The sequence below is a fragment of the Loxodonta africana genome, chromosome 6, assembly GCF_030014295.1.
Source record: "Loxodonta africana isolate mLoxAfr1 chromosome 6, mLoxAfr1.hap2, whole genome shotgun sequence".
Taxonomy (NCBI): domain Eukaryota; kingdom Metazoa; phylum Chordata; class Mammalia; order Proboscidea; family Elephantidae; genus Loxodonta; species Loxodonta africana.
Window position 1 is genome coordinate 16,713,881 of NC_087347.1, and position 24,444 is coordinate 16,738,324.

The 24,444-nt window shown below is 37.6% G+C and overlaps 1 protein-coding gene across 1 annotated transcript in view; it reads right to left on the reverse strand.

Moving 5' to 3' along the window:
* NYAP2 (neuronal tyrosine-phosphorylated phosphoinositide-3-kinase adaptor 2) overlaps positions 1-11,791 on the reverse strand; it is a 191,203-nt gene extending 179,412 nt beyond the window's left edge. The window contains exons 1-2 of the mRNA XM_023557830.2: positions 11,618-11,791; positions 6,472-6,773 (exon numbers count right to left, since the gene is read on the reverse strand). Of these exons, the coding sequence (XP_023413598.1) occupies positions 6,472-6,715 (244 nt within the window). The 5' untranslated portion in view covers positions 6,716-6,773; positions 11,618-11,791. The remainder of the gene's footprint in view (positions 1-6,471; positions 6,774-11,617) is intronic.
* Between the last annotated feature and the right edge of the window lie 12,653 nt (positions 11,792-24,444).

Sequence of the window (24,444 nt, forward strand, 5' to 3'; positions counted from 1 at the left end):
CATTGTCAACTCCAAATAGCCAAAGAGCAGCAGACATTATTTTGTAGGAAAACCCATATTATTCAAATGTGTTAAATTATTTCTTCCATTGTTGTTGTTGTTATAGGTGCTGTTGAGTTAATTCTGACTCATAGCAACCCTATATGCAACATAAAAAAACACTGCCTGGTCCTGCGGCATCCTCACAGTCATTGCTATGTTTGAGCCCATTGTTGCAGCCACTGTGTCAAACTGTTTCATTGAGGGACCTCCTGTCTTTTAGTGACCCACTACTCTACCAAGCATGATGTCTTTCTCCAGGGACTAGTCCCTCCTGATAACATGTCCAAAGTATGTGAGAGAGTATCTCCATTCTCGCTTCTCAGGAACATTCTGGCTGTACTTCCAAGACAAATTTGTTCATTCTCTCACAGCCCATGGTACAGTCAATATTCTTCTCCAACACCAAAACTCAAAGGCATCAATTCTTCTTCCATCTCCTTTATTCATTGTCCAGTTTTCACATGCATGTGAGGTGATTAAAAATACCATAGCTTGGGTCAGGCACACCTTAGTCCTCAAGGTAACATCTTTGCTTCTTAACATTTTAAAGGGGTCTTTTGCAGCAGATTTACCCAGTGCAATATGCCATTTGATTTCTTGACTGCTGCTTCAGTGGGCATTGATTGTGGATCCATGTAAAATGAAAGCCTTGACAATTTCAACATTTTCTCCCTTTATAGTGATGTTGCCTATTGATCTAGTTGGAAAACCTGGTGGTGTAGTGGTTAAGTGCTACAGATACTAACCAAAGGATGGGCAGTTCAAATCTGCCAGGTGCTCCTTGGAAACTCTATGGGGCAGTTCTACTCTGTCCTATAGGGTCGCTATGAGTCAGAATCGACTTGACAGCACTGGGTTTTTTATTGATCCAGTTGTGAGGATTTTTGTTTTCTTTAAGTTGAGGAATAATTCGTACCGAAGGCCGTAGTAATTGATCTTCATCAGTGTAAGTGCTTCAAGTCCTCTTCACTTTCAGCAAGCAAGGTTGTGTGATCTTCATATCTCAGATTGTTAATGAGTCTTCCCCCAATCCTGATGCCCTGTTCTTCTTCATATAGCCCAGCTTCTCATATTATTTGCTCAGCACTCAAATTGAATAAGTATAGTGAAAGGATACAACCCTGACACACACTTTTCCTGATTTTAAACCATGTAGTATCCCCTTGTTCTGTGCAAACAATTGCCTCTTAGTCTATGTATAGGTTCCACATGGGCACAATGAAGTGTTCTGGAATTCCCATTCTTTGCAATGCTATCCATAATGTTTATGATCCCTAAATTTCTTGGCATAGACAAGTGAGCACTTCCAGTGTTGCATCCGTTTGTTGAAATTTCTGTCATTAAACAACTAATTACATAGGAGAAACTCACATGGTTGACATGCTAGATTTTCTGCCTTCTAGAAATGATCCCTTTAAATCAGTGTTTGATTTAAGCACTGTGATCTGGATAAAGTAAAATGGGCTGAGTTGGAAAGCTGGAAGAAAATTGAATGGAAGCTCCATCAGGGACAGAATCACTACTCCTCTGCTCACCATGGAATCTCCAGTGCCAAGCACAATCTGATAGATGCTCAAATAATTTGCTTAATAAATGGAGGTAAAACAAACAACATTATCAATGGCTCCAACTTCCTTTTTTGTGACCTTTGAGATGGCGAGTACAGGGAATTTTTATTTTTGTTTCTATGGCAGTGACCTTTTAATGAACTTAGCCTTTGACTGGTTCCGGACAACTGTGATTCCAAATACTGAAGGAGGTCTTCCAATTTAGGTTCAGAAAACATGGCTACAGTAGATATTCTCTACAAGATAAAATCAGAAACCAGGAAAACTATCATAATTTAAATGTATTTCCTCATTATTTTGAAATGAGACAGTCATGAAACTATATCATAAATTAAAGATTGAAAATTATTCCAAGGCAGAGTTAAGAATACTTAGATTTTTTTTTTAAAGGACCCTAAGATTTAGAGGCACCTGAAGGTTAATAAAAACATGTTTCCCCTCATTATACAAAATATTATATTCACCTCATGATAAGATTATTGCAATTGTGAAACATTATCCTATTTATTTGAGTTATTTTCTAAATATTTTGAAGCCTCTAACATGCTTACGGCCTTTCTTACATGTTTCATTATATGTGCTGCACTAAATCAAAAATTTGTGTTGTTCAGACAAATAGGAATAGAGGCTGACATTCTGACAAATTTGTAGAGAAACAGGTTTTGAAAAAAATATGTCAATGAATGGGTCGTAACCACTTTGCTTAAAGTCACTTAACTGCTAACCTAGTGGTCAACGGTTCAAACCCACCAGCCACTCCATGAGAGACAGATGTGGCAATTTGCTTCTGTAAAGATTACAGCCTCAGGAACCCTATGGGGCTGTTCTACTTTGTCCTATAGGGTCATTATGAGTTGGAATTGACTCAAGAACAATGAACTTTCTTTTTTTTTAACAACATATTTAAAATGGTATTAATTTTTGTTTGTATAGAAATTTCTTTTTACAAGGTACCATCATTGGCCTTAGCCCACTGGATTGTTACAGGTTGTGAGGGAGGCAGGAAACTCTCAAAAATTACCCCATTTTACAGTTTCATATACAGTGGGTAATTGCTTAAAGTCAACGTTTGCTTGTCAAGTCAAACACTTTTTTTTTTTTTTTTTAATTCTAAAGTAGAGTCTCTTCTGACTATGGAGCCTTGGGTGGTGCAATGGTTAAGTACTTGGCTGCCGATCGAAAGGCTGGCAATTTGAACCCACCCAGAGGCTCCATAGGAGAAAGGCCTGGCGATCAGCTCCTACGAAATTTTCGGCCAAGAAGACCCAAGGGACAGTTCTACTCTGTCGCATGGGGTCATTATGAGTCGAAACTGACATGACATCACCCTACAACAACTCTTCTGACTGTGCCCTTCTGACATCTTCTCTAATGATGACATGGCTGAGGAGCAGGGTACGTGTTTACCTGAGAGATGGGGGTGAGTGGCCCACAGTTTGCTGCTTTCTCCTCAGTAAAGTTTTACAGTCCCTGCCTTATTTGGATCACATATGAAACAGCCTGGAAGGCCTCTCATTCTTTCTGGTTATCTCCCTTCACTTCATCTAATCTTTCCTCAAAATAAGCAGGAACCACACTGAGGCAGTAGAAAGGAATTATTAAAATATTTATAAATAATAAGTTATACTTATCACCAGTTTATGTCTTCCACTGTATAAATGCTTTTTAAAAAGGTTTTTACTATTGTAGAAGATCCTAAAATGGAAAATTAAATGCATATTTTTCCATGTGACACAATTATAATTTTTAGAACTAAATTATACTTTTCTTTGTATGTGACCTTTTTTTGTCTGTTCATCATTAAGCTACTTTTTTCTTTCCCCTACTCTGAAAAGCCATTTTGCTACGAGTCCAGTTCTTTTTTACTTTTATCCACAGGGAAGTCATAATCCTCTACTTAAATAGAAACTGGTTACCATGGAAATCATTCTAATGCCACTGAATCAATATTTTGATTTTGCTGACATTTAACGTAAAAAGAAAAGATAGACTAAGATTTATGAAAGTCACTTTTTATCTTTGTTGTAATTTTGATAGCTAGGAATATTATATTTTAAAAAAAAAACTGTTCTATAATGAACTCCAGCTAACTCATGATTATAAAGGACTGAGAATTCGTGAAAGAACAATCTACATATTTATAACATTTTGGCTTGAGTACACACAGATACATGCATGCATTTGGACTAAAGTTTTTTTTTTTTCCCCAACTCTGAACTGAGGCCTGATTTAATTCTGTATTGATGAGGTCATAACTTGGTAGCAGGCATTTGAGTGTGTCCAATTTTACAGTTGCCTTTTATTGAGTGCTCTGAAGAAGAAGTGCAGTTTGCATTGAGAATCGCCCTTCCATGGAAATCTACCGTTTCTGTACCAGATCCTAGCAGCTTCTCATACCCATTGACCATCCGCCAAGACTCACCACAACCAACACCTTGTCCATCTGTCCTTAGGGCTCCTATTGCAAAGAAGTGTTAGAGTTGGACCTGGTGATTAACAACTTTCACTGTCTATCAAGTAGTTTTTCAAGTCTACCTTAAATCTTTGCGGCTATAATTTAGTCACTTTCTCTCTTCTGCCTCCCAGAAGGAAAATATATATATATATGTATATATATAGGTGCTACCTTGTGTTTAACAACTAGCCATTTGGAATCCTAGATTCTGAGATCATGCAGGGGTCTGACGAGAATTACGAAACTGCTCGACCTCAGAAGCTAGCTACTCAAAGCATTTCAGTTGAGTGGCCATCATTTCTATTTTAATGAGGTTTGCATCACCATCCATACTTTTCTTCTCTGAACCAATATGCATATTTTACCCAGACTTTCTCTATAAAGACTCCAACTACCTCTGCCCAAAGGGAAACTGCGGGGTGTATTTCCACTGTTTCCAGGAGTTTTTACAGCACCATTAAACTGCCTAATAACCCATGCTTTATTGGCTGCTTCTCCTCTTCTGTCTCACATCTCCTCACCCCTGCCTGTGGTTCTTTTATTCTTTATTCTTGAATCTTTCCAGGCTGCATTAAGGCCCACTGTCTTCATTTATAGATCACCATTTTAAGTCCGTAAACTCCATTTACAAACGATCTAATATAATTGATGATGGAGTTTTCTGCATTAGGAGAGGGGTGACAGAAACAATAAATAGAAATGAACTCTATACTGTATCAATTTTGGAGGATACCTAAGAAGAGGATTTAAAATGTTCAAGGGTCAAGTCTCTAGGGCTTTTTAGTGTATTAATAAACTACACACCTAAAGTGTTTCTGCAAGCATCATTGTGTTACAGATTGGAGGACATACTGATGACCTTGAATCCTGAGAAAGAAGATCACATTTCTAATACACTTTAAGAAGGCAGAGGAATAATAAAGAGAGTTACACAAAGATGCTGTTAGGTGCCATTGAGTCGGTTCTGCTCATAGCGATCCCATGATACACACATATAAACACAAACATACACACACACAAAAATTCATTACAGGACTATTCATTACAGCAAAACCAATTGGAGTCAACCTAAATATTCATCAAAAGGATAAATAAAATTGCAATGATGTACACTAATCTCTTTAAAAATATTGCTTCTTGAAAAAATGCTGAATGCCATGGAAAAGTGTCATAATACAGTAAGTAATAATACAAAACACAAAACTATATGCGCTGTGATTATAATTTAGTAACTAGGCATTAACAGTTGTTATTTACATGTATATCCCCAAACATACACATGCGTGCAGTGTATTCTTGCATACATGTGGTAGGAAAAACTGAGCCTAAGTGGAGATTTTCTTTGTGGAACTGATGGATTAGCTCCACCTCCAGGCATTGATTTGCATTATTCAATGTGCACTGAAGCTTTTGTTTTTTGGCTTAAGGTGTTTGGGCCCAAATCATTTGAGAACCCTCTCACACCAACCATCTCTCAGGAATAACTCGAGAAAGTTAAAACTTCACTTATTCAAGTAAAAGCTGAACAGCCAGTAAAATCAGGAGTTAACATGACCTAATTTATATTCATAGGAGGCTTGGACACATCTTGTATTTCATAGCTGAGCAATAATGTTTGTATAAGTAGAAATCAGAGATAGAGATTAAAGTGGAGGCTGAAATATTTATCATATACACGCATGGACACACATACATGTGTGTCTACTACAAACATACATGCATTCAGGCATAAATCCATATTCACTGGAAAGAAATATACCAAAATGTTAACAAATGGTTGTCTCTAAAAGAACCACTTTTTTTCTTCTTTATGTTTTCCTGCATTAAAATGTTTCCCTAGTAATCTCATAATGCTCTTGTAATCACACAAATGTTGTTAGGTGCTGTCTAAACACTTTCAACTCCTAGTGACCCCACGTGACAGAGTAGAACTGTCCTGTAGGGTTTTCTAGGCTGTCATCTTTATAGGAACAAATCACCAGGTCTTTCCCACAGAGTGGGTGGATTTGAACTACCAACCTTTCAATTAGCAGCTGAGTGCTTAATGATTGTGCCTCCAGAGCTCCTTATAATTATACAAACAATATTAATAAAAGGAAGGAAATGCACACTTTAGATGTATTTTTAGACACAACAATTTTCTAATGATTTGAAACTTTAAGGGGGTAGGAAAGCTCACATATTGCCTTCCTTTTCTGATGATACGAGTTAAATACATTCTTCTGAGTGTCATTTGATAACACATCAATAAATAACCTTTTGCATGGATTCTTATTTTCTGGGACTTCAGAATGGTGGAGACTGGATTATGTGACCCAGAAAGGAAAGCAGATGCTTCCTAGCATGTGGGCCTGAATGTGTTATCTGAAGTCCTCTTCTAGGTTCAGTGAGCATAGCACATCTTACCTTCAGTTCTCTCAGGGACTTTCCCACCCTTACAGGCTGCTGTGCTGTTGACTGTCTCTGATGAGGTGCTCAGCTTGGTGCTAGGGTCCCGCTTGGGTTTGGGTGGTGGCTGTCTCCGGGAGCCACAGCTGCTGTCGTCATCTGTACCTCCGACTGAGTGCAGGGACTGTGATCTCACAGAAAACCCACTGGAGCAAGGATGGGGAAGTCTGTCCTGAGGAGCAGGCATTGTCATGAATCCCATGCGGAAATGTTTGCCCACGTAACTCCCTTCGTGGCCTCGCCCTACGTCTCCACCTATGCTGTAAAAGAAAGCAGCACAAAACTCATGAGGATAAATTGAGCCAGAATATACGAGATCATAGACACAAGACACAAGGATAAATTGAGCCAGAATATATGAGATCATAGATACATATATCTGTACACATACGTATATGTATATACATACATATAATAGGTGAAATTTCAAATTTTAACTTTAGACTGGTAAAGAAATACACTCTTTAAAAAGGCTGTCTTTTAAAAAAATTTCAAGTATCATGATAATAGTCAATACTTTTGCATTAAAGAAGGAAGGAAAAGCAAATACAATTGCATTATAATAAAAAATCCTAACACTTATTTCCACATAGCTTGAACTTCCAAATTAGTATCCCAAAGGAAAAAACACTGTACAGCACACTTCATAATAAATTGTCTTTTCTTTACTTCGAGGTTAATCTCATCAGTGGATTAAAAAGAAAACAAGGATTCCTTGACTATGATATATAGGTAGCCTTTGATGTATGACTTAGGTCAAGTGATTAGCACTTGAGGTTCTTCTTTTCTATGTCATCAAAAGCATCCCTACTTTTAGAGATCAGAACTCTTATACACTGCTGGTGGGAATGCAACATGATACAACCATTTTGGAAAACGATATGTCACTTCCTTAGAAAGCTAGAAATAGATACACCATATGATCCAGCAATCCCACTTCTAGGACTATATCCTGGAGAAACAAGAGTCATCACACAGACAGACATATGCACACCCATGTTCACTGCAGCATTGTTCACAATAGCAAAAAGATGGAAACAACCTAGATGCCCATCAACAGAGGAATCGATAGACAAACTGTGATACATACACACAATGGAGTATTAAGCAACGATAAAGAATAAGGATGAATCTGTGAAGGATCTCATAACATAGATAAATCTGGAGGACATTATGCTGAATAAAATAAGTCAATCACAAATCAAAAACCAAACCCAAAAGGACAAGTATTATATGATACCACTATTGTAAATACTCATGAAAAGGTTTACATACAAAAAGAAACAATCTTTGATGGTTATGAGGTGGGGAGGGGTAGGGATGGAAAAACACTTAATAGATAAGTGGAAACTTTGGTGAAGGGTAAGACAGTACACAATACTGGGGAAGCCAGTACAACCTGTACAAGTCAAGGTCATGGTAGTTCTATAAAAACATACATCCAAACTCCCTGAGAGACTGAATTGGTGGGCTGAGGGCTGTGGGGACCATGATCTTGGGTAATATCTAGCTCAATTGGCATAACATAGTTTATAAAGAATATGTTCTACATTCTACTTCGGTGAGTAACATCTGCGGTCTTAAAAGCCTGTAACCAGCCATCTAGGATACTTCACTGGTCTTACCCCTTCAGGAGCAAGGAGTAATGAAGAAAGCTAAAGATACAACGGAAAGATTAGTTCAAAGGACTAACGGACCACATCTACCACAGCCTCCATAAGACTGAGTCCAGAACAATAAGATGGTGCCCGACTACTATCACTGACTGCTTTGACAGGGTTTACAATAGAGGGTCCCAGACAGAGCTGGAGAAAAATGTAGAACAAAATTCTAACTCAAAAAGAAAGACCAGACTTGCTGGCCTGACAGAGATGGGAGAAACCCTGAGAGTATGGCCACCAAACACGCTTTCAGTTCAGTAATGAGGTTACTCCTGAGGGTCACCCTTCAGCCAAAGATTGAACAGGCCCATTAAACAAAACAAAACTAAAGAGGTGCACCAGCCCTGGGGTACGGACTGGAAGGCAGGAAGAAACAGGAAATATGGTAATAGGGAACCCAGAGTTGAGAAGGGAGAATGTTGACATGTCGCGGGATTGTTAACTAATGTCGTACAACAATGTATGTACTGTTTGATGAGAAACTAGTTTGTTCTGTAAACCATCATCTAAAGTACAAAAAAAAAGCATCCCTACTTTTATATGTTAAACATGTTGTGAAAAAAAACAAGATAAAACAAAACAAAGTACTGCTACCAGATACAAGCCTGTCAGTGGAGGGCTTGTGTGTTACCATGATGCTGAACAGGTTTTAGCATGGTTTCCAGAATAAGGTGGACTAGGAGGAAAGCCCTGGGAGTTAGTCTACGTTCAAAAATCAGCCAGTGAAATCCTTGTGGATCACAACAGACTGATCCACATCAGATTATTGCCGTGGTACAGGGCTGGGCAGCATTGTGTTCCATTTTGCATGGGGTCAACATGAGTTGGGGGTGACTCCATGGCAGCTAACAACAGCAACAACAAAACACAGGAAAAAAGGGAAGGAGGGAAGGAGGGAAGGAAGGAGGGAAGGAAGGAGGGAAGGAAGGAAGGAAGGAAGGAAGGAAGGAAGGAAGGAAGGAAGGAAGGAAGGAAGGAAGGAAGGAAGGAAGGAAGGAAGGAAGGAAGGATGAATGGAGGGAAGGGGAGGGGGGAGGGAGGAAGGATGGAAAGAAGGAAGAAAAGAAGGAAGGAAGGGAGAGAAAAAAATGGTGAGTGAATTGTTGATCTCAGTTTTAAACAAACCTTCAGTTACGTTAGAAACTTTGTCCTAATAACAAACTAGTCTCAGCATAAAATAACATCCAGTAAAGAGGTGCAGTAAAAAGATCATCTGATCCTGAGATGCTTTTAAACACTTCAAAGTATTCAGGATACGTGAAGTTTCCAAATTTAAGGTTCTTAATATTATTATTATTTTAAATATTTATATAAGAAAGTTCACTCAAAAATTTTTAAGTATAAGAAATTCCTCTGTTTTTAAGTTCAACCTAATCATATAGGGAATGACTCTTCAGGCTTTATGTTGTTAAGTAATGGTGACTCTTGTATGAAGAAAAGGGACATTCACGTGCATGTGAATTTTTAAAAGTCCTTTAAAAAGACTTTGCTGGAGTTTTCCCCATCTGTGAAGTTCATACAGGAAACAAAAGAAACAACGTTACAAAATATTTGGCTGATTTTCTTAGACATGCATGAATCATAAAAAAAATACCTTTGAGTAAATGAATTTTGAAAGCTTGTTGAATCTACTTTTCTAGACGTATAGGTTTATTTAGGTCTTTTTATGTTGTCGTTAAGCTTTAATTTTAGTTGGTTTTGCCTTCATAATGTGATATAATCCAAAGCAACGTTTTGTGATTGTCTTTATTGTATTTTTCATAGCACTATAATGTTTGTCATAAGTTTAAAATTCCAGTAGGAACAGCGATACGAAATGAGATTTCTTTTTCCGTTTTCTGATGGAGGCTTACAACAGTTGTATGCACGTTGTGGATAAAACCAGGAAGTATTCAATAAGACCATGAGACTCTGATTCCAGCACTTAATTCAGATAATAATTTATCATTCAGTCAAAAATAATTATTAATTCCATTTGTTTCTGAATAGCCTCAGTTGACACTCAGACCGAATTACACCACCTTTGCAAAATAAAGTAAAGATGGCTGGAAACCCAATCCACTAGCCAGAGCAATGGAGAGCCAGAAGCATGAGCGAAATGAGGCGATGGCCAAACAGAGGTTTAAACAACATAGTAGTCAGCATTCTAAGGCTGTGATTGTTTTCACGTATTTTATTTTCTGTGCTTTTTTCAGTGACATCAACCAATAAAAATAGACAAATAGACAATAAAAATAGACAAAGAAGCTTCTTCAAAGAGAGTGGCTTATATAAAAAAAAAAAAATCATTGAAAATTGAAGGCAGAATCATGGTGGTAGAAGTACGAGAGCGAGTTGTGGGTATGGAAACGTTTATCTTAAATCTGTGATGATTGTGGCCCTTGTCTTTCTCATGGAAAATGAGATATTTTATTTCATCTAGCTTTGAATCACCACACATTTTTTTGCTTGCATTGCTACGTCACTGAGCAAAAGGTACTTTAAAGATTTATTTAGAAGGTCATCTCATTCCCGGTAGCAGAGCCAACTGGGGAGATTTATGCGTGTGTTAATGCACAGAGACATTTATGAGGGAGTTACTAGAAATAATTGTGTCATCAATTTCTTGGTTACTTCTGACCTAAATAGGACTTGCACCTTTTCCTAGACAGATAATTAGCTCTGCTGCTTCATTCCAAAATTGTTTTTCAGTATAAAACGCTTTCATTTAACTCTATGTGCTTTTGTTCATACATGTCCATTTAGACACACACACACATATACACACCACACTCTAACACTTCTTCCAAAGAGAAATTCAATGTATGCTTCAGAAAACTGCAGGTCTCAGGTGCACTGTTAGTTTCATCAGGTTGTGTATTCATGATGAACAATGGGGCTAATAATGAGTTAGATATAAAGGGAACATTCAAGGCAAGGCTAAGGATATGCAATAAAAGTTATGGCACATCTAGGTACAAGAGACCAAAAAAGATTATTAGTCTAAACCAAATATAATGACTATTGTGGAACACAGAATTCTAGCCCCTAAATTTGGTTTAGGAACCTGTAGAGTTTTTTAAATATGCAGATTCATAGCCCCCATACCAAGGACAACTACTGAGTTATAGCTATTGAATCAGAATCTCTGTAGATGTAGCCAATGAGTATGTATATACATACATATACAGCTAAAACAGACACTTTTTGAAAATCTCTAGGATATTAAGAACAAGAATTAGAACCATTAGTGAGCAGATACTGGATAATTAGAAACACAAAAAGACACAAACACCTTAAAATGTAGCAAAGGAGAGTTGCCAGAAACCAGGCACAATATCACATATACGATGTATTAGTCAGATCCATTAAATCATCTTCAGTAATACACAACCCTCAATTCTTACTAATTTATAACAGCAAAGACTCATATATTTCTTTTTTTTTTTTCATATATTACTCACATTGTGCTTATTTAGGTGTATCAACATTCGCTGTGGCTCTGTTCCATGGCCTTCTTCTGTCTAGGACCTAGCCCCTATTGGAATATGTTGTTGCAATGGTAAAAAGATAAAAGCACTGACTGAACCACACAATGTCTCTTGAAGCATCCGCTTGGGTATGGCATACAATCTTTTACTTACATTCCATTACTTAAGCTAGTCTCATGACCAAGCTTGATGTCAATGAGTTGGCAATGTAAACTTCTCCAACCGGGAAGTACTATGAATCACATGGCAATATGTATAATCCTCTCACAGATAAGGGACCACCTACTTGGTATGGCAGCTATGGAGATATGACACAAATGTCCCTTCAAGAGAGAACTTGCCATGAGGAATGCAGTTAGCTGACAACTGCTATGTGTAATGTCTTTGGGATTTGTCACAATATTTTAGCCAAGCTCACACTCTTCCCAGGCAGTCCCTGGTCTACAACTTGGCCATGGTATAGATAGAACACTGACCATACAATACAAAGGGATATGTGTCCAGATCTACTCTTCACGTTTTGGATTATTTTGGACCCACCAAGAAATAAAGTCAGGAGGTATTAGCAGCAATCCATTAAAAGAAGAAAATGGTACATCCAGGATTGAGCTTAAAAAATACTACAGGGCAAGAGTATGCTATGTAGTCCTTGCCTACATGTCATCCACCATAAGTGAACCAATGTTTCTCCATCAGATCACAGCTATCATTGTAAGTTGGGTTCCATTAGAGAAGCTGAAGGATGATGCAAGCCAAAATTAGCAAGCTATATTCCAAGGGGAGGGAAACATCTTCCCAATGTGAGGAGCTTTGAGCAGTGCTTCTGGTGAGCATCCTCTTTGTGAAATGAAGTAGCCTGAGGTAATAATACATGCAGATTCATGGGTAGTAACAAAATGACATGGACAATTTTTCAGGGACATTGAAGGAAAAGGGCTAGAGGATTCAGAGACTAAAATGTCTAGGATAGAGGCACGTGGATGAACATATATAAGCAGGTATGATGTGTAATGTCCACCAGAGAATATGCACTATAGAAGAGACAATAACCAAATAGAACGACTCGATTAGCTGGCGGTCAGCCTTTGTCATCAGCCATCAAGAACCAGCATTATGGGCACATGAATAGTGGCCATGGTGGCAGAGACGGAGGCTGTGCATGGGCTCAATAGTGTGAACTATCAAGGCCAATCTAGCCACTTCTGCCTTTGAATGCTCTACATGCCCAATGCTCCAGGTGCCAATGTGTTGATTCTGCCACATGGTGACCCCAGGTGTGCAGAGTAGGACTGCTCCATAGGGTTTTAAGACTGACATTTCAGAAGCAGATCATCAGGGCTTTCTTCTGAAGTGCCTCTGGGTGGGTTCAAATTGTCAGCCTCCTGGTTAGTAGTCAAGCAATTAGCTGTTTACACCACCCAGGGACTTCATAGGATTACAGCCATTAAAAACTCTGCTCAGTCTTCCTTTCTGCTTTTGCAGGTGTTGGACCTGCACTGGGAACTTTCCCTGCTGATTCCTACCCCTCCCTCTTTAGCTCTGACTGGCATTCCCCTCAATAAATCTCTTACACTTGTAACTTCAACTTGGTCTCTACTTCCTGGAGAACCTGAACTGACATACTTGAGGACAATCATACAATCAATGGCATTCAGAAACCAAAAAAGCAGGAAAAAGAAAGTCTAAAAACAAATGTGAGACTCCAGAAATAAAAAAAAAATACCTGTGAAAATAGGGCATTTTCCTGCTTCAGACTCTGAGCTTTTAAATGGTGCCTGGGGAGTTAGAAACCAGCTCCACTGTAGGAAAACTTGGCATGAAGTGAAAGTTACGTGGGCTGAAAAAGCAGTCTTTTTGCCATAAGACTGTAACACTCAAGCTACATTAAGCCTGACACATCTCGTTGTAAAAATAAAAACAAGTTTCATAATCCTGAATTTAAATACGTATGCTTTTTTTCTCACACAATGAAGACAGTGTTGCAAGATTTAGTTATCTGTTGGTTACTTTTCTATCATAAAACATGAAGAATAAAATATTGTTTGAATAAAGGGAAGGATATTTTCCCAGACGTAATTGATAAAATATTTTTAAACTTCTTGCACAAACATGATATTGGCTAGTGGATATGCTCAGACATTTGAGCTCTGTTGTCATTGAGTTGTTGGCTCTACTCCTGGTTCCATCATTTAATGCCTTCATAAACTTAGCTACTGAATCTTTTTGGGAACCTTTCTTTATCTGTTAAATAGGGATAATAGTAGTACTTGACTCATTGAGTTGCTGTCAAGTTTACCGGAGCTATTACATATGAAGCACTTAGCATAAAAAAAAAAAAAAATCACTTAGCATAGCACCTGATAAATAAAATACAATCAATAATTTTAGCAAAAATTCCTACTTTTAATCACAATGTTCTGAATTTTCTTTATAGGACCATCACTTGCCTTGTAAGGCCATGAGTCTTTAAAGGGTGATATCTGGAACCACGTAATCTCAGAAAACTGTAAACAAAATGCTACATTTTTACTCAAAGTGTCAAGATAAGTAGGCAAATGTAGCCCCCAAGTTTTTAACTTTCTTAAATAGCTGTCTCAATTTTCCACAGCACCTACTGATCAGGGCTTACCAAGAAAGGTACAAAACAAGAACTTCAGAACTGCTCTGACAATGCCAATCAACAAGGATGGCTACTTGTTATGCTTTTTTTCTGGAAAACTCATCAGCATTATCGTTGTATGTCTCTTTCTGAGAAATGCTTCTTTTCAGAGAAAAAAGTACAACCACCGAAGAGGGTTAGCTACCAAGGTGAGATGTCATCTTTAAAAGTGACAGGACTATTGCTTCTGTGTGCAATTTTAAAGAAAATATGCCAATATTTTGGAGTAGAGTCTTCTGTGGAAAACACTGACCAAAAAAAAAAAAAGAATCCAACTACCTTTATCTGTATCTATTATATATGTTTGTGTGTGTGTGTAAACATGGATTCATAGCTATCGAATCAGAATCTCTGTAGTCTGTATGGATAACCAACAAGTCTGTATTATAAATATATTATATATATGTGTGTGTTAATAAATATATATAAATTATATATAATATATATAAATTATATATAAAAAAACTTTATATAATATATATAAATTATATATAATATATAAATTATATTATAAATTAGATGATAGGTAGACAGACAGATAGATAGGTAGACAGATAGATAGATAGACAGATGTGTGTATGTATGTATCAGCATATCTATACCCTCTTTAAAAGCCTCTAGTAAGTTGGAACATGAACTGAAGAGTTACCTAGGAGTTTTCTTGAATCTTTTTTCTTGATCCCTTCTCCAGAGCTGAATTAAAAAAAAAAAAATCTATTTCTGCATTGATTTGTGTTCCAGTATATTTCTGCTTCTTGAAACTTTTGAACTACCTGGATTTATTTTCCTGTTGCTTTTTCTAGAAGGTGTGTTTATCTGCTCTTAGGGAAACAGCACATTCACCTATAAAGTGTGTGGGGAAAGTCTGAAAGAGAAATGGAGGTTACACCTATAAAGGAGATAATGAAATTTAGCCGTGGGCAAGTTGATTGCTGTCATCCATTAACTATCGAAAGCTTTGATGTTAGGCATTTTGCCAGGAATGAGTAGAGGGAATCAACATTTAAACTTTGTCCAGTAAAAATGTGACTTAAAAAGTTTATATCTGCTGCCGCCTCCCTCTTGCCTGCTCTTCAGATGGTTGTTGTGTGCCATGGAGTTGATTTGGACTCATAGCAACCCTATCTGACAGAGGAAAACTGCTCCATATGTTTTCTTTGGCTGTAATCTTTATGGGAGCAGATCGCCAGGTCTTTCTCCCACAGAGCAGCTGGGTATGTTTGAATTGCCAACCTTTCAGTTAGCAGCCAAGTGCTTAATCATTGGGCCACCAGGGTTCCTTGCTCTTCAGATACACAAGGCCAAATGTGGACCCTAGGCTGTCTAGTGAGTGTTCCTCCAGCCTGTCCCATCGGAAGATCCCCTCCGCAGCAGGGACTTCAGATCTAGAATTTGTCCCTTTCCTCCTTCAACATTGTCCTCTTCTGAGTATCATTTCCAGCTAAACCAATCTATGTTTATGAAACATTAGGCATAGAGGAGCCGTTAGCATGTTATACCCTTTTCCATGGTAAAATTCCTCAACCCAAAGTCTGACCTTAAGAGGAAGACAAAATTGCATCTGCCTAGATTTTTGGCACATGGAACTCACCATATAATTCATCGTATACATACCCAAGTCTCACTGGTTTTTATGATTACAAGGTGCTGTTCACATTCCCTCACTTTGAGGTTTATGAGGGCAGATCTCTTGTCTTGCTAACTCCTATAATAACCAGCACATTGTAGGTGCTTGAAAATATTTGGTTTAGGGATGAAAAATAAAGGAAGTAAATTCAATTTGGACATAGCCAGACATGGTTTAATTAGAACATTTTGTGTACCTTTGGCATTTGTGCATCCCAGGGATTCAATCTCCATACTCTTGGCAGTGGAAATTCCTATGGGGAGGCCAATGTTCCTTCCCTCACTCCAGATTGTTACACAGGCACAGTCAATCAGAACCCTGAATCTCCATGGCCACAATGACTACTTTGTTGTTATTACTGTTAGATGTGGAGTTTGCTCTGACTCATGGTGACCTTATGGATAACGGGACAAAATGCTGCCCGCTTCTGCACCATTTTCATAATCATTGCTATGCTTGAGTCCATTGATTTGGCTATTGTGTCAATTCATGTCTTAGTTATCTAATGCTGCTATAACAGAAATACCACAAGTGGGTGGCTTTAGCAAAAAGAAATTTGGTTTCTTACAATTTAGGAGGCTAGAAGTCTGAATTCAGGGCTCTGGCTTTAGGAAAAGGCTTTCTCTTTCTGTCAGCTCTGTGAGAAGGTCCTTGACTCTCTTCAGCTTCTATTCTTCAGCTCCTTGCTGATCTTTATGCGGCGTGTGTCTTCCCCTCCATTTGAGTTTCTTTCTACTCTGCCTAATCTACTCTTCTTATATCTCAAAAGTGATTGGCTTAATACACATTCTACACTGATGTGACCTCATTAACGTAGCAAAGACAACCTTATTCTCAAATGGGCTTACATCCCCAAGCATAGGGGTTAGGATTTACTGCACATTTTTGAGGGACACTATTCAGTTCATAACAGTCTATCTCATTGAAGACTACTCAAGTCAGTCCAATTGGAGTGATCCCTGATCACTATGTGAAAGTGCCTTGACTAGAAGTTCCCACCAGCCTCATTTATCTTCCATTCTACAGGGAAATCAGTTGGACCAGGTCCTGAGGCATGGTAGAAAATCCAGATATAGTTACGTCTGAAGCTAGATCAATCACACGCCCTTCAGTTAAGCCAACCAAATTGATTTCTGTTGTAGCCAGTTATAGCTAAGTTTTCTGACACTTGCGCTGGTAGAACATCCTAAGTGAACTAATATCATACTGTATCATCAGTGGTTACTAAATAAATGCTATTGGTTAACTTACATCAGAAAATGCAGCTGGTGTCAGGGAAGGGGTAGGAATGCCTTAGAGTGGGGCACGGAAATAATTAACAGTCTTGTAAGTTCATCTCTCCCTTTGTTTTAATCATGAAGTATACTTCAGTATAGAAACTTGGATCCAGTAAAATTGAACTGTGTTCATATTTTCTTCCAAATTGTTCACTCACCATTACTCTTAATGTCTTCTCTGAGCCCCACTTCCTCATTCAAAGCAATTATTTGTGGATTTCTTGCCTTGGGCTCAAACATTAATTTCACCACTTCATATCCTCAGTGATATCTATTTTCTACTTTGATGCTCCTAATATTTAACTCCTTTAGATTTTTTTTCAGACATCTATTTCCTGTCTCTGGCTGTTTATTGATACTTCTTGGATATTAAGGTCAGGGTTTTGAACCAGTTCTTCTCAGTTCAGTGATGGCCAAGGAAGCAAAACTGGAAAGACCCAAATTATTAAAATTTGGGTGAGCTGGAAAGATAACCACAATGATAAAAATTATGGGCCAAATACCTGCTAGAAACCTAATCTCCCTCTTAGGAAACAAGGACGCCATATGTGTTGCATAGCGGATAAATCTCTTGCCCGTTGGATTTTGAGTAGAGTCGGAATGAGCAGTGTCCTGCTCATAGATGGCAGCCGACTGCACTGCTTTGAATGTTTCACTCTCCACAGTCCTGCCAATAATTCAATCTCACACATCAGGCTCCTGAAGGGGCTCACTATGCCTCTTCTGAATCTTCCATTCCAGGCTTCAACTTGTAATTTTTACCATTCTGGCAGTGACTGAGCCAAGAAGAACTAGTTCAAAGCCCTGTTGAAGGTCAAGTGTTAAAAATGAGATTTTTCACATTCCTTCATTATTAACTGCTCTGGTAACTACATAAATAATAAACAAAACAAAATGAAGCAACAGAAAAAAAAAAAAAAAAAAACTACCCTTGTACAGAATGGGGTTCCAAGTTCTGTTAGCTCCAGAAGTTATACTTAACATTGACATTTTAAAGCATTCAATATGATATTTCTCCTTGTTCAGAGGCTTCAATTCCTTTCAAAATTTGGTACCTTAAAAAGAACATAAACATTTCAAGATAAAGATAACAAAAATCCTCACAACTGGACCAATAAACAACATCATGATAAATGGAGAAAATACTGAAGTTGTCAAGGGTTTCATTTTACTTGGATCCACAATGAACACCCAGGGAAGCAGGAGTGAAGACATCATATGGTATATCACACTGGGCAAATATGCTACGAAGACCTCTTTAAAGTGTTATAAAGCAAAGATGTCACCTCGAGGACTAAGGTACACCTGACCCAAGCCATGGTATTTTCAATCTCCCCATATGCTTGAAAAAGCTTGACAATGAACAAGAAAGGCCGAAGAAGAATTGATGCCTTTGAATTATGGTGTTGGTGAAGAATATTGAATATACCTTGGACTGCTGTGGGCCAAAAGAATCTGTCTTGGAAGAAGTACGGGAAGAATGCTCCTTAGAAGCAAGATTGGTGAGAATTTGTATCACATACTTTGGACATGATATCAGGAAGGACCAGTCCCTGGAGAAGGACATCATGCTTGGTAAAGTAGAGAGTCAGCAAAAGAAAGGAAGACCCTCAATGATACGGACTGACAGCGGCTGCAACAATGAGCTCAAATATAGCAATGATTGTGAGGATGACGCAGGACCAGGCAATGTTTCGTTGTGTTGTACATAGAGTCCCTATGAGTCAGAACAGACTCTGGGGCAACTAACAATAACAACAATCATTTATTAGCTATATAATCTTAGTAGGAGGGATATACTTTCTGAGTCCCAATTAATCTTATCTTTCAAATGGGGAAATAATTTCTATCATTGTTGTAAGAAATTAAATTCAGATAAAACATTTTAAAAGCACCTAGCAAGATGGCTGGTACAAGTAGATTCTAGAGAAATGCTGATTTACCTTCTCTTCTTTCCTTACTTGCCATTTAACTCTGTATCAAATTTTATCTTTCTGTCCCCAGCAGTAAAATGGGCATTATCATGATGTTTCCACCCTAGAGCATCATGAAGGAAAACATATTCAACAACATAAATACATTTTGCTTATTTGTGTAAGAGGGCTTTGACAGTAATTGTCATGCAATGTTTCCAAACTGAGGGTTGGGTAACTCTTGTTTGAAAGTGAAGGAAAAGGAGCAAAAGTAAATAATTTATTCTTTCTGCCATTATAATAATTATTATAATAATGGCAGAAAGAATAAATTATTATTACTTGGGTATTCTATGGAGTTGGGCAAATCTGTTATAAGGATTTTATAGTTATTTCTATCAAACTCTGTAGTAATTCAAGACTTTATGAAAGTTAGGGCTTAGGATAATCATGGTTAAGGAGTTTTACTTGAAAAACAAATACACCTTTACTTACCACAAAGTGCTTATTACCAAGAGTATGAGGTTCAATACTGTTGCCTATTAATATGACGCTTAGTTATACTAATAGAGGAGTAGAGAGATTTGTTTAACCCTCATCAAAGTGCCTTTTCTCACACTCAATTCTAAGGACTCAGGTTTAAAATATAATGCGTATTAAAGAGAGACTAAATTCTATGCAACATCTTTAAGAGATTTATTTTTACTTGAAACATGACAAGTGCTTTTAAGATTAACATATATTATGTTATTATCTATGGTACTTCAGAATCTAAAATTAAAACATGCCTTACTTTTTTGTATAAATAATACTTCCCTAGTCCTTGAAGTGCTGTGGCTTGAAGAAGAGAGGGTATGGGAAAAATAATTAAAATCAACTCAAGATTCTCAGATTCAGCTTAGAATATAGTTCATAGAAGTTCATATCATGAGAGATTTTTTTCTAAAAATTCAACCAAAGAAGAGAAAGTTCTGGAAAGTATATTTTATTTGTGTCTTCAAAACTGACATAAGCTTTGAATATGGTTTGAGAACAAGCCAAGTTTTTACAAATGAGTTTAGCTAACCATATGTGGCTCATTTTTTTTTTCTTTTCAACCTAGAAGTTAGAAATACAAAATGTTAACATATAATGGCTTTGAACTTCCTGAGCTTAAGGGGCTAACTTAATGCCAGTTTAAAGCATAATAATTTGTTGAGCTTTCTAAAGCTGTAATTATTAAGTGGGTTGATGTGTTTAATTCATATTGTTGTTGAAAGCTGACTTGGAGTCAGCCCCAACTCATGGTGACCTCATGCTCAAAAGGATGAGACCATTGTGATCCACTGGGTTTTCATAGGCTGATTTTCAGAAGTAGATCACCAGGCCATTTTTCCTAGTCTGTCTGCCTTAGTCTGTAAGCTCTGCTAAAACATATTCAGAATCACAGCAACACACAAGTCTCCACTGACAGATGGGTGGTGGCTATGCTTGAGGTACATTGGCTGGAAATTGAAACTGGGTCTCCTATATGAAGGTGAGAATTCTATCACTGAACTACCACTGCCTCTTAATTTATATGCTTTCTATTTATTCACAAAAGATCTTTATGCCAACACTTTCTTGGGTACCCTCTGAGTGCTAGCATTATAGGAAGACAGTACAGAAAGCAGACTGGGCAGAGTTCTGGGGGAGTCACAGACTATGGAACCAGCATGATTTCGGCACCATGTGGTCAAATGTTTTCTCAAAGGAAGAACAAGTCCTGGAGCTCTAACCACAGCTGAGGGTCTGGGAAGTCCCCCGGGAGGAAGTGGCTTTTCAGCTGATATGGAAGCATGAGTAAGAGTTACTCAGATGAAGGAGAGAGGTGGGGAGAAGGGGATTTGTGTGCTGGCAGTCGGGATCCAGAGAAGCTGAGATATTACAAGGATATTCAGGCAGAATTTGATCAGGCTTTTTGTTGGTCTTGTATTTCCAACTGCTGGAATACCATCTGGCTCAAAGTGGTCACCCAATAAATATTTATTAAATAAATGAATGGATAAATGGTTGGATGATTGGGAATAATTCAAGAATCATTTCTAGGGTTTCTTAAGCAACAGCATGGATGATAGTATTATTTAATGATAATCTTTTCTATTTTCCCGTTTCCTTCGGTTGCCATTTTCTTAATTTATGAGGAAGGAGAAGGGAGAAAGCTGTAAATACTTATATACTGTTAATTTCTGTCCAGTTATAAGAGTTAGTAATTTGGATGCAGGGATCAGCTTAATCCCCTCCTTTCTGTCTCCACTGCCCAGCTTTAGTTTAGATTCTCATCATTTCTTGGCTAAATTTATACAACTGCTTCTTAGCTGATGTTTTTCCACAAGGATGCCAGGTTCATCCTTCTAAATGCAGATTTTCTCATGTTCTTAATTTAAACCCTTTGACAACTTTACCATTTCTTTAAAAAAAAAAAAATCCAATCTTTTATGTGACACTAAGGTCTTTTAAGATCTGGGTCTTAAAGACAGCCCAGGAAAATCTGAAATTCTTTCCCTTTTTGAGATTCCTCAAATCTAACATGTTTCCACCTTAATTTTGTTCCAGATCCTTGATTCAAATGTAAAGTTCAAGACCTATCCTATGCCAAGGCCCTGATATGTCTCGAGACACAAATTTGTGTCCTCAACCAGCAGTCACATGGCTCTCTCTGCCTGAACTTCTTCCTTTTGCTAAGTCATGTTTTAGGACCCATGTCAGATGTGGTTTCTTTCAGGAAGTTTTCCATTGTCAGCCAGGCTTTCTCAAGGCTGAACTTGGTGCCCCTCCTCTGGCCTGTCATAAGACTCTGCCTCTCTATATCACATCACCTCCTTTATCATATGCTACAGTTTTCATCTGCTAGTTGATTTCCTCTAGTGATCTGTGAATTCCTTGAGGGCACAGACCATGAGTTATTTGCAGAAAGAGGAAAGTAGGTAGGGATCATGGAATGAAGAAAAGATAAGGCCTATGAAAAATTGCCGGATATGTGTGTAAACTGCCTCTACTTGAATTATTGTGTATAGGCATTCTTAAGCTATCACTGAAAAGAAAAAACACAACACTATGAGGCTCAGGTATAACTATCCAATAATTATTTCTACTGTCAAAACAAAAACTAATATTTTCAGATGCTGTTTTCAGATAAACCCAATGGCCAATTTGAAAAATTGCACATAAAATTCTAGCTCTACTACAATCTAGTTCTGTGACCTCAGGTGCGTCACTTAACATCTTTCAGTTTCCTTTTCTTTATCTCAAAAGGGAGGTTAATAATATCTACCTGTCAGTATAGTTTTGTATGTTATTTAGATGTCTGAGATAACACAGAAGAAGCCTCGCTGCACTAATCTTTATTTAATGAATCCCTGGGTTAGGTCTCTTTCTCCTTTAATTTTGTGAAACATCTTGACTGACAGCTATGACGTTCTGAATAAACCAAGCCTGTTGCCAACAAGTTGATTCTAACTCATAGCAACCCTGTAGGACAGACTAGAACTGCCCCATAGGGTTTCCAAAGAGCCACTAGCTGGTGGATTCCAGCTGCCGACCTTTTGGTTAGCCACCATGCTAGTAATCACTGTGTCACCAGGACTCCAGCACTGTGAATACCCAAGGCCAATAGGCTGCTTTCTGGTATGCCCACACTTCTGTTCTGGAGATCAAACTATATGCTTATAAGAGTCCACTATGTTTGCTCTCAAACCTGTTTATGTCAATTGCATTGTTGCTGTAATTACATAATTAAAATTACATAAAACAAACATGAGTGTGAAAAAGCAACAAGTGTTTCTCTGAAGACTTTTCTGAATAACTGTGTTGATTGCTTTGAAGATACATATTTTGGTTTGGCTGGATATGGCTGAGATTAGTGTAGAACTATTAAATCTAGAAGTCCACAGTGTGATTAATTTTTTTTCAAATATCTTTACATTCTCCCTCTTTTTAAGGAAATTAAAAATAAATAAAAAATGAAACCTAATAGGCAGGGTTTATGCAGAAAAGGCTGCAATGGAGACACTGAACCTCAATCAAGAGAACACACCCACACACACACAAAACCATTTCAAAATGTGGTAGACAATGTATATTTACAATTTTAAGTTTTAAAAAGAGTTAAGAAGTGCTTCTGTGTTTTTCTTTTGAATGTTTCTCCAATTTTACTATGTTTTGTTTAATTGGTCAATAACTGATCTCAATTGCATTGGATCTTCTGGTATAAATAAGTCACACAGAGCCAAGGACATAGCATATGCTCATAAATCTCAAGAAATGTTGACTTCGTTCCTCCCTACATAAATCATAATTATCACCAAGGACTCAAGGATAGATTTAACAAAAATTCTTGTAAAGATAACCATTGACCTACAGGGAAGTCAAATTTTCCTTCAGGCAGAGCTTCGTACAGTCAAAACATAAGGTAAAAGGTTAATTTACTCATAGTAAATTATTTGAGCAATTACATTCTTAAGGCACGTTGGAAACGAGCCCTAAGGGAAAAACACATTTTCCTAGCAGTAATATTGTACAAAGCAATGCCCTGGATTCAGGAAAGAGCCAAACAATTCAAGAAAGCAGTAGATACCATCCTCTTCAGTACAATTTTGGTAAATTTGCTCTACCGAGAAGTTGCCTGTCACTTCTAGGGTAGCCAGTGACTTTCCCTGCTTATACCACCATCTATGACACACCATCAAGTACTGATACCATCATCGAATAAATTTCTTTATTATTGTTTTGTTGGAAAACCTACGAACACGTGGAGTATGCTACATTTTTCAGAATGTATATTAACTATGGTATTGGCAGAAAAAGATTGATATGGTCCAAAGCTATTTCTTGCATGAAATTTCACAGCCAGCAAAATGATTTTTCCTGGAATCTTTAAAGCTCCTAAGTACAGTGCCACCCATTCACTGGCCATTTAGAAGAAAGACAGTATGGTTTTTCAAACGAAGTCAGAATGCTGGAATAAAAAAAATCTTTAATGTCATCTCTGTCTTAAATAAAAGGTATTTGTCATCCCCAGATATTTGTAATATGTTATTCTCCCGATAGTGATGTCTTCAGATGTAAGGGAATGATACTCTAAATTTCTTGGACCAAAGAAGATTTCAAAGACTTGGTAGAGAGCACCTGGAGACTTAAAGTATTTGAGCATAGTGAAACGCCACTTGCAAAATACTCTGCTCACGTCCGAAAAATGTTTTGTGGTTTAAATAGTGTCATGCGAGTGAAATGGGAAAAATAGATCCCAGAAAGATCAGAAAATTTTAGGCATGCATTTATAGAATCATTGTGAAAAATTAGCTATA